This window comes from Tasmannia lanceolata, unplaced genomic scaffold (genome assembly GCF_043159265.1).
Source record: "Tasmannia lanceolata isolate RefF3 unplaced genomic scaffold, GAP_Taslan_0.1 ptg000002l, whole genome shotgun sequence".
In the NCBI taxonomy this organism is placed as follows: Eukaryota; Viridiplantae; Streptophyta; class Magnoliopsida; order Canellales; family Winteraceae; genus Tasmannia; species Tasmannia lanceolata.
Genome location: NW_027518679.1, coordinates 43776650 through 43788149, shown reverse-complemented (window position 1 = coordinate 43788149; position 11500 = coordinate 43776650). Strand labels below are relative to the sequence as shown.

The 11500-nt window shown below is 38.1% G+C and overlaps 1 protein-coding gene across 7 annotated transcripts; it reads right to left on the bottom strand.

Moving 5' to 3' along the window:
* Positions 1–546: 546 nt before the first annotated feature.
* On the bottom strand, positions 547–6136 carry LOC143874153 (interactor of constitutive active ROPs 2, chloroplastic-like). Of its 7 annotated transcripts, none has more exons than XM_077376869.1 (4): positions 6072–6136; positions 4871–4960; positions 3124–3304; positions 547–2324 (listed from the first exon to the last, which is right to left on the bottom strand). In XM_077376869.1, exons 2-4 carry the CDS (start codon positions 4888–4890, stop codon positions 759–761), a joined length of 1767 nt encoding a protein of 588 aa, XP_077232984.1. In that variant the 5' UTR covers positions 4891–4960; positions 6072–6136; the 3' UTR covers positions 547–758. The 7 variants fall into 7 exon arrangements, with proteins under 7 accessions (XP_077232984.1, XP_077232985.1, XP_077232988.1 ...); XM_077376870.1 differs by lacking the exon at positions 6072–6136 and adding an exon at positions 5069–5086; XM_077376873.1 differs by lacking the exons at positions 4871–4960; positions 6072–6136 and adding an exon at positions 4696–4833.
* Positions 6137–11500: the final 5364 nt, after the last annotated feature.

The following is an 11500-nucleotide window of genomic DNA, read 5'->3' as shown; positions in this document are numbered from 1 at the left end:
ACATCTTTTTTGAAATAAAATTTCAGTTGCCTTTTGAGTTTATTGCCTTTGAGTTGCCCCCATCAAAGACAAGCCATCCGCTGCTTGTTAAAAGTCCCAACTAAAGACAAATTCCTAAAAAATAGTTAAAGCAAGTCCTAATTAAACACAAACTAAAATAGGACTCTTTTGAACCGTAGTAGTCAACGAGGACCGTCGATTTATACGCCGTCCGATATCTTTTGATCTGAGGGTCTTGGACGATCCGATTATGTTCCAATGATCTTGACCATCGATCTTTGTGAGTGTGCAAGATGCACTGCATCAATCAGCTACTGAGGCATTTAGTGTATTGGTCAGGTCCCTAACACACCTAGGGTCATGAAGTTCCCAACATTCTCTGGTCGGTTGAAATCTGTGGGTCAGAAACCCTCGGAAATGATGTACCAACATTTCAGCTCCCTTAGGTTGCAATATGTGGGTCCTAGAGTGAATGACCATTTTCAGCTTTCTACTTCCTTATCTCCAGAATGAACCAAGAAAGAGGAATGAAGAGAATCAAAGAAGTGAACCAAAGGAACATACCATTAATAACTCAAAAGTTCTTGTAAAAGTTGCGAACTGCGATCCAGGAACCATGTAACTTAGGGAGAAACCATGATTACAGAGTCAAATGTATAATCTCCAGTTCACATATATAAGATTGTAAGGTTAAAACAAGGAAACAAAAACAAAGGACTAAGGAGGCCAGAACTCACCACCAATACATAATCCTCAGCCTACTTCTGGTTTTTCTTCCACAACACCCCAATCCTCTTCAACACATTGTTCTTCTTCTTCGGCGAATCATCATCCATATCTTCAGGATAAGGGGAACTCATCATCTTCCCAGTAATGGGATGATGATACTCGCCGTCCAAAGACAAAGACCTATCCATAAACTTCCCATTATTCCCATTCGAAAGAACCGCCGCCGCCGCCTCAGCAGCCTTCCTCCACTGATCTGTCTGCACCCTAAGCCTCCTTAACTCTGCCTTCATTTCCAAATTTGCCACTTGCGCGGCCTCCAACTGCTCGGCCACCCTCGCGGCCCTCTGGTTAGTCTTATCCGCCTCTTCAGTTACAAACCCAAGTCTCATTACCGCCTCTCGCTCCACTGCCCTGGCAGTCTCAGCCTCAGCATTGCCTTTTCCACTATGAACTTCTCTTTTCTCCATCTCTGATTTCAGCATTTCATTCTCCTCAGATATGTTCTGCAATTCAGTCTCCTTGTCCATCAAGTTTGCTTTCAAATCAGAAACAGATGACCTTAGATTCTTTAGCTCCTCTTCCAAACCAAACTCTTTCGCGCTTGACTTACTCTTCTCCATCTCCAAATTCAGCCCCTCATTTTCTGCCAATAAACCCTGAAGTGCAGTCTCTTTGTCCATCAAGTCTGCTTTCATTTCTATGATATCTTCTTTGGTTTGCTTTAGCTCTGCCTTGAGTTCAGCTTCTCTCTGGCTCGATTCGGATTTCGTAAGCTCAACCAACTCGTATGCGAATTGGGTTTGTATCATGTTCTTAATCTGTTCTTCATGGTACTTGATCTCAGCTTCTTCCAATGCAACTCTAAGTTCTTCCACTTCTGACTTAACAGAACTTAACTCAGTTATTAGCTGGTCTGGTTCACAAATTGTATGTAGCTTATTAGTTTGATCGGATTGCAAATTTTTTACGATTTTTTCAAGTGAATTTACATGGGCTCTTGATTCTTCCAACTCGATGTTTACGGAACTTAACGCTTCCATGGATTTAAGCCCATCTGAGTTAAGCATTTCTATAGTAGTCCTAGCCATTTCCAACTGCATTGAAGTTTCATCAACGATTGCTTGTGAACGAGCTTCGGATTCCTTACACTCACTGATCTGGGATTTCATATTTTCAACAAGGGAAAGAGTTTCATCCAGTTCTAATCTCAAATCCTGTAGCTCAGCGTTCTCTATTTCTACTCGCTTAAGCCTCTGGATCTCATTCATGGCGGAGGCCAAGGCAGCCGAGTCGGCTGAATGCAGCTTCTTGAGGGCTTCGAGTTCGGACTCCCATTCCTGGTCTCGGTCCTGTAAGACCTTGTGTGGCTCTTGAAGCCGATCCTCATCGGCTGCAGACAGCTCAGCCAGCTGGCGCTCGGAGTTCTCGAGCTTGGTGGTGATGGCTAAGAGATGATTCTTGGCCTCTTCTGCTTCTTGTTGGGCACGAGTTTTAAATGATTCAGAAGAAGTCAATTGGTCCTTTGCCTTCTTCAGATCCTCTTGGACTTTAGCAAGCTGAGCTTCCAGTTCGGTCACCTTGCTTGGGCGTTTCTTCTGAGGTTTAGAACAGAAATGGGTGGAAAAGTTAAAACACTACTAGGAAACTCGTGTGTTATGTCACAAATATCATTCTCGGGAAGTTCTCGGCAAGGGAAAATCTCGGGATAAGTTATCTACACACTAGCTTAAAATACAGTGGGGCCCACATTGTTTGGGTGATCCAAACCATTCATTTGATTGGCCCTCACATAGATAGGGTGTCAACAAAACAATAAAATTATATATTTTTTTAATTTTTTCGGGTTTATATCAGGGAAAAACAATAAAACAAAATTATTTAAAAATATATAAATTAAGGAAAAAATAAAAAATATCGTAATATTATTGTGATATCATCGCGATAAATGAAAATATTGCTATTTTTTTAAATTCTCAGGAATATATCAGGTTGTTTTCGTTTTATGAAAATATCGTGATAAAAGCCCTATATTTTGAAAATATCGGAGATATTTGTGACATAGCTCGTGGAACGTTGAAACTTTGCGGACGACATACTAGTTAAAAAGTGAAGAACCCTGTAAAAATTAGTAATCTCGTGCATTGAATTATAGTGTTACATTTGCAAATTTCACTCGAAAACAGGATGGATGGGGTAAGGGTACCAATGTTACCAGTGTTTCAAAACGCAGCTAAAGCAAATCCTCATAACTCAGGAAAGTCAAAGGAGTTTTGATTGACATTGTAGGGCAAAACGTGGACTTAGACAAGAATGCTGTCATGGTATAAGGGAGTCGACTTGGAGGAGTCCATGATGATGTGGGGGAGTTTTGAAAGTATGAGTATAGTCAAGTACCTCTAATACCGGACTATTGGGTGACCGGCGTTCGAGGACTTTGGGGCTTTTTTCCGTCGATTTCCTGGTCACGGCATGTGAGGAAGAGGCAGAGTCAGGTTCCGAACCAGTCATCTTGAGTCGGCGAGCTGATTGAGGGGTGCGAGGAGATGTCCTCTGAGGCATTTCTGAAGACCCACACCTGCTCTCAGAATCAATAAAATGGAGATCAGAAACCCACAAGACAGGTAGAGATTGATGAACATTATCATGGTGATTTGTATATTTGTAGCTTTAAGTTGGAAGCTAGGAAAACATTTATCAACAAAGCTCCCATTTACCAGAGAAAACAAAAATAACTCCCTCAATATACAAATCCATGAAAATTAGAACTTTCTACCAAAGATGAGAGGATGATGACAAATTCAGACTGCAATTCCCCTTCTCTTGCATTGGAAAATTTCCAATTGTTGAATATCTAACTCTACCTAAATAATTCAGTAGTTTAAAGTACAGAAATTACCCCTATATTTACTGTTTATGATAATTACTCAGTAAAATTCAGCCCATAAAAACAAGAACTACTAAAAAAACACTTAAATACATTATAAGCTCATGGGTTGCGAGAAACAGATCTACCGACCCACTATGACTAGCATGTCATTGCTTTCTTTTCAAGGGGGCCCTTGTGCCTTCAAGTCAATAGAGCAGTCCAAAATGCAAATATTACCAAATCTCAGTCACTTGAAGAAATCAAAAGTAACCATAGAAATCAAAACACAAAATCTATCCACACCTACGAGGTCTTGTAAGAGCAGCTTGATTTGGTAAGCTTTCTGGTTTCATTGTATGAACGCATAGATAATGCCAAAGGAACAGTAAGTCCTACGGTCCACAGATAAAAAATAAATTAAAAAAATCTCAAACTAAAAGATAAAATTAAGACAGCCACAGACTTTCCAGCTATTACTTTAATAGTAGCTTAATCTTATTCACATGTAGTTGAGAAATGATTCCTAGAAATCAAAAATAAAATAATCTGAGTGTCTTTCTTATATGGGCTAGTCAGATTCACATGGGGAGGGGTTAGGATTCAACTGTAAAAAATTGAAAAGAATCAAACAGATCCCTTTGATCTTAACCTTTTTCTTAGACAGAAGAAGCATTGCTTAAGATTCTACAACCAATAAATTAAAAAAGAAACCCACCCAACAACTTGTGTATCCTATAATAGAAGAAAGACAATAGTTTTAAATTTCAGCTGACACATTTCGTTTTGGACGATGTATTTCGATTTTCGCAGCTACATAAACGAAATTCACTTGGTTGCGGAAAAATACCGGACTTCACTCGAAATTTCAGTCGAAAAATGCGAAAAATGAGCAACTTCCCAGATAAAAAAAAACAAAATTTCTGTATAAATTTCGACAGAAACCCTGAAAAAAATCAACTTCACTCGCATAAAAGAATAGAACAATGAGTTTCCTTCGAGATATTTCTAAAAAACGATAGACCGACTTCCCAACTGACCTTATCGGACTTTCATATTTGCCTCGAACGAGACTTTATCCCTGATGTATGTCTTAATCTTACCTGGATTTCGGTCATGATTTTGTACTGAAATGTTTTCATGATTTTAGAAGATTTCACTGAAATTCCATACCAAAACCAAAATCATTTCGACTTTTCGTTTCACTGATGACCGAAACCGAAATTTGAAGCTTGATAAAGACTCCCAACAAGAATCAAAAGAAAAGTAAAAAATCACCTTGATTTTGGTGTCTGCATATTTACTACCAGTGCTGCTAAGAGGATGAAAATGGGTCACGTCCTAAGGCTTTATGACCCACAAAAAAAACTGCAATGGTGAAGATAAGTCAATGTCAGAGAGATAAAAAAAAAATAGCAGGAATCCGATGCTTAAAACACATGAACAAATTAATGGATGCTGAAAAATAGAGGCGACCCTTATCAATGCAAGCACCCAAAACACAAGATACGTATGAAAAAAAAATTTGCAAAAAATCTGCAAAATTACTGCGATACCAAAAACAAGGCTACTGATATTGGCACTGCCATTTTTAATAATTGCACTAACTTAACTTGTCTTTTATTATTTAACGAGCTACAACTCCGAAAAAGCTCTCCAAAGTCAATTAAAAAAGAAACGACAAGGTGATATAGTGCAATTAGCAAGACATGGCAGTGCTAATATCACTAGCCAAGCCAAAAAAAACTTTCATATGGGTGGTTGAAAAGTACAAAGAGAAAATTCATGGCAGTGCCAATATCACTTGGCAAGGGAAAAAAAAAAAAGTCTTTGATGGGTAGTTGAAAAGTATAAACAGAAAATTCATTTTTTTGGTTCAAAACTCAGTTACCCAAATGCCCCTGATTGTCGAGATTATTACAGAAGATAGACCGTGTTGTTTCAAGCAACTTGAGGGCATTTCTGTAAATCTAATCTTAAAAACCCTTTATGCAGCGTGAAATGAGGAAAGTTACACTACACACGTACTGTCATGGAGTTTTTGGCTCCCCATTTCTTAAATAAAAATAAAACCATACGAGAAAATCAAATTAAATAAATAAAAAGGAAAATGATATCAGTACAACTATGTTTTAATAATCGCACTAACTCAGGTTGTCCTATCTTTCCTAATTGAGAGCTTTCGGGAACTGTAATAATATTTAACAGCTCTTTAAATAGTAAAAGACAAAGTGCATTAGGGCAATTATAAAAACATGGTTGTGTTGATATTGGAACAACCGTGTTTTGAAGAATGCACTCCACTTCTTTTGTCTTTTGTTGTTTAATGGACTGTCAAAGGTTATTAGTCATTACAAATTTACAATTCCTTAAAAGCTCTATAAATCAAATTTTATTTAAAAAAAAAAGACAAGGTGAGTTAGTGCAACTATCAAAAAATGTTAGTGCCAACATCATTAGCCAAGAAAAAAATTGTTACCTTCTTGAAACCTTCAACTTGTCCGGGAGTCTTCAACTTATCTGAAACAGAGAAGTAAATGCCTGAAGATAATGGAAAAAAAAAAAAAAAAAAACTAGCAGTATTAAAAGCCTACATTTTATATAAAAAGAAAAAAGAAAAAAAACACGTATTTTTCTTAAAAAATTTCAAATTTTTTCTGGTAAGAAATTTTTGACTCCATAGCAGAAGAAAAAAAGCAACTTTTTCTTTAGAAGGAAAGTGTTCTTTTGAAAAGAAGATGAAAGAAAACATGGTCACAGACTCACAGTCTCTTAAAGGCAAGCAAAGTTCTAAGTGTGAGAGAATGCAGAAGAGAAAAAAAACAAAAGGGAAGGAAAAAAAAAACCTTTTTGAACGATTCGAAGAGTTTGAAGGATTTATTTTTTCTGGGTTTTCGAGAATACAGACGAATGTAGAGAGAGAGAGAGCTTTGAAGCCTCTGCTGCTGTAGTGTTTCTTCTTCTTCTCCTTCTCTTCTCCCTGTTCCCGAGGTTTTTTTTTTCTTCAGTGTGAGAGGGATTTTGTCTCTTCTAGTGTTTTCAAAAAGTAGTCTTCCACTTTGCTATATTTGCAAAAACAGTCTTCTACTTTGACAATTTTCAAATAGTCATGGTGCAACTCGGGTCTGGTTGGATCGGGTTGAGGGCAACCCTAACACAACCCGAGATAGCGTTCCCTCAACCCTAACCCAATTCAACCCAAGCCTCGGGTTGAGGATTTTCAACCATAACCCAACCCACTACTAAATCTCCCAACCCATCTAACCTGAAATCGGGTCGGGTTGGTTCGGGTTCACCTTGGGCTTAACACAAAATTACTATTTTCAGAGGACAAAGGTCGGGTTTCATGTTGGTCGGGTTGCCAAGTCCTCAACCCTAACCCAACCCAAAATTAAATCAGGTTGGCTTTTCCCAACCCAACCCAACCCGCGCCAAAATCGGGTTGAACCCGTCGGGTTCGAGTTGAGCCCAACCCAGTTGCACCCCTAATCATATTTGAGTGAATTTGTCATTCCATAATTTTTTTTTACCAAAATACCCATGGTAGATTTTTTGGTTCATAAAAAGACCAAAATGCCCCGAGTGAGGTGAGTGATATGTTTTTGATAGGTTGGGTCCTACCAACTCAACTCAAACCCATGCATAGGGTGGAGCCAACCATTTTACCTCTTGTTTTGATTGGGTAGGTCTCATGACTCAAGTCTACATAGCTGGGGCCTACTATTTTAAACCACATGTTTTGATTGGTGTCACGGGTATTTTAGTCTTGTTACAGCATAATTTGTCTATTCACATGTATATGGACATTTTTGTCTCTTTCACCTGTACAAAAAAAAAATCTAGTATGGTATTATAGTGAGAAAATTATTGTATGACCGGATTTGCAAATTTCCCTCAAATGTGATGACCCTATTTGCAAATTGCAGACAAGAGGACTGTTTTCCAAATAAAGCAAGCTATAAGACTTCTTTTGCAAAAGAACTCTAAGGGCCCGTTTGGATACCCCATTGGATTTGGATTTGGAGGCGAATTTAGATTTCCAAAATTCATGGATTTAAAATCAAGAATTTTAAAATTCACAAATTTATAAATAATGCCGTTTGGATGACCACGTATAGATTTGGATTTCAAATCTAAATTAATTTTTTTTTGTTTGAATGCTCTTTGGATTTGAATTTGAAATTGAAATCTAACAAAACCAAAAGCCCTAAAATACTTAATATAGGGGCATTTCAGCCACTTTCCATGCTCCAGGGGTATTCTAGTCATTTTACCCTATATGGGGGTATTTTGATCATTTTTAATGTCATAAGGGTGTTTTGATCATTTTCCTTGACTCTAGGTATTTGGTCATTTTCACCCGGTATAGGCGTATTCCGGTCATTTCGCATGACCCGGGGGTATTCTAGTCATTTTATCTGATGTGGCGTATTTTTATCATTTTTATCTCATGAGGGTATTTTTAGTCATTTTAGTCATTTTTCATGAGTCATGGGTTATTTTTACTTGATATAGGGTATTTCGATAATTTTCCATAGTCTTGGGGTATTTTAGCCATTTTACCCTAAATGAGGTTATTTTGATCATTTTTATGTCATAAGGGTATTTTAGTCATTTTGCACGACTCGGGGGAATTTTATTATTTTTACCTGATATGTGGGTATTACTAGTCATTTTACATAATATGGCGTATTTTTATCATTTTTTTCCCATGATGGTATTTTTAGTCATTTTAGTTATTTTTTATGAGCCATTGGTCATTTTTACTTGATCTAGGGGTATTTTAGTAATTTTTCATGATATTGGGTCTTCTGGTCATTTTACCCTGTATGAGGTTATTTTGATCATTTTATGTCATAAGGGTATTTTAGTCATTTTGCATGGCTCGGGAGTATTTTGTCATTTTTACCCGGTATAGGGGTATTTCGGTCATTTTGCCGACTCAGGGGTTTTCTAGTCATTTTACCCAATACGATGTATTTTGATCACTTTTTTATGTCATGTTGGTACTCAAGTCATTTAACATTTTTTTGGTATATTTTGGTCATTTTAACCCCTCACGGGTCAGATTTAAATTTATAAATAACCTCTGGCAGAAAGAATTTATAAATCCAAAAAATTACACTAACACGAGGAATTTGTAAATCTTGTGGATTTCACTCAAATTCAAATACAGATGTCATAAAGGCTTGCCAAACCCTGAATTCGGATTTAAAAATCCAAATTCACCTCCAAACCCAAATCCAAGGGGTATCCAAACGGACTGTAAATTAAATTGCAATGCTTGCTTTGGGTCCGATTTGGATTTACAGCTGAGCTGAGTTTCTTACTGTTTTTACACTAATAAGAAGAGGCCGGCTACAATTTGGTTAACTTACACAATTTAATTCCCACTATCAAGATGAAAACATGATCTGAACCCTTTATTTGCTATGGATTCTCATGTTATATGAGGGACCCACTGTTTGGTGCAAATTCTAACGTTATGTGATCTCCAATCTTGGCGAGGGCCCACCATTAAGGATCCGTTGATCTGAACCCTTCGGTTTGATGCAAATTCTCACGTTATGTGATCTCCAATCTGGGGCCCCACCACGAATGACCCGGTTGCTTCTAACATCATATGATTATATGAAAGGGGCCATTTAGAAGAGAACGAGTGCTTGTAAAGTCACTTTTACCATCAACAATAAAAGACAAATTTTGGATCCTATTAAGGGGGCACACGAGGGAGTTTACGTGAAATCGAGACCGTTGATCTTGTACAAAATGACGACAATGCCCATTTGGTCTTAGTTCCATTTGAAAGAGACATCCCATGCATAAGATAAAGGGCTACAAAAATAAACGGTATAGATTTTCTCAGCCAACCCTAATCGGAAGCCTGATCAAAGGCTAAGGATCATTTGTGTTCTAAAAAGACAGAAATTAGGACTTATAATAGGCATCTCCTGATCTCCATTCCAAAGGGGTGTCATTATCAAAACAGTGTTGAAAGTTATGGCATTATCAAAACATAGGTTCAAAAGGAGAGGTCATTACTAAAATAAAGGGGTTTTCAGACATTTCAATTGAAGCTAAAAATGGGTATCATGTGAGCAGATAATGAGTAAAAGAAATAGTGAAGAAAGAAAATTTGATTCGTAATTCTTCTTTCACGGAATGTGAAAGCTTTATCCATGGAAAAAATATGAACCAAAAACAAAGGTGTCACATGAAATCCTTGTTTCAGCCTTTTTCTCACCCTCTCAGTCCTAACTCAAGCCCTCTCTCTGTTGGATTAGTGATATAAAATCACTTGGTAATATCTTCTTTGTGAGGGGCATTCTTGGAATGTGTTTATTAAGTCTACTGAAGAGGGCTTTTATCTTTAGTGTGTGGCTTATTCTAAAGGGGTTAAGAGCTTTTCTCTAGTGTGTTTGGTTGGGCGTCAATCCATGTGGAAAACGCATGCGTGTCATTACCAAAATAGATACTAGAGAGAGAGAGAGAGAGAGAGAGAGAGAGAGAGAGAGAGGGAAATGTAATGATTACACAAGATAAGACATATTCTACTCTTCTCACTTCTAAAATCCACCAAAATGGAGGTTTTCCATTGGAAGATTAGTAGGTGAGACAATTCCGCCACATAGGCACCACCAAGGATAAAAGCTAATAATGATGTCCCCTCCATGTCTTGGAGTCAAATGGAATTCGAGCTCAAATTTGGAAACCAAACAACATTTGGCGTTCCAAATTTCGGGAAATGCCCAGCCATCTTCCACGTTTTTTTGCAACCAAACAGGGCCTAAGGGTAAAGTATTTCTTTACTTGTTTTGTTCTGACCTAATAACCTAATGTAAGAGGTAACAAAGGGTAAAAGTAATGCTACACCTAGACCTGGCAAGAAGTAACCCGGCCCCCCGTAATTTCCGGGTCCGGGTCCCAAAGTAGTAACCCGTTTCACTTTGACCCGCGGGTCCACCTGGCCCGTTAAAACTAGTCCAGGCCGGATGGACCTGCGGGTGGGTGTTAAAAAGTGGAATACTTTTTGGGGGAGAGGATGTGACGAAACTATATGAAATCTGTGAGGGTATTTTCGTCAACAAAGAACTGTGATCCTGCTTTTTCTTCCTTTAGATGGTCATTTCATGCTGATAAAGAGGATTGCCTTATGCCGAGGCAAAAATGGTGGCAGTTACGAGAAAACCATAAGAAATGAAAGAAGGGCAGTGATAATTGCCCCCATTGATGGATAAAATCCCCCCTTGACGTTTTCGTTAAGTTTCAAAGGCATAGGAAAATGTTAAAAGTGGTTATTTAAAAAAACCGTGCCAAAGAGGTTATGAAAAAAAAAAAACCAAAATTCTTTAAAAAAACTGGTGACCCGTGGGTCAACCCGGCCCATGCAGGTCGGGTCCGGGTCCACCAAGTAATTACCCGTAAAATTCCAGGCCAGTTTTTACCCGACCTCGTACGGGTCGGGTGAAACCTGGCCCGGCACCCGTTTGCCAGGTCTAGCTTCGCCCCTTTTGCCTTTTTTTAAGTGGGTCACGTGACTACAGGTTAACAAAAAAAAAAAAAAAAAGGGTTATCATTCTCGGTTTACTGAGAAGGTAAACAAAGGAAAGAAAGAAAGGGAAAAAACAAAAAAGGTTTCCTTCTCTCTCTGCAAGACTGAACATAAACCATTGGTGGGCCCAACAATTAATTTGTTGAAATCTTTGAACAAGGTACGCCCCCACCCATATTTTTCAAAATGAACTGTACGACCACACACTATAGGACGATCCAAACCGTCCACTTGATGGGCGACAATGTAAATACGTTACACCCCAAAATATCATTTCCATAGGATGGTGCTAGCCCTCCAATCTAAAGAAATATGGAAACCTATATAGATTGGAGTCTTGCAATCATCCTATGGAA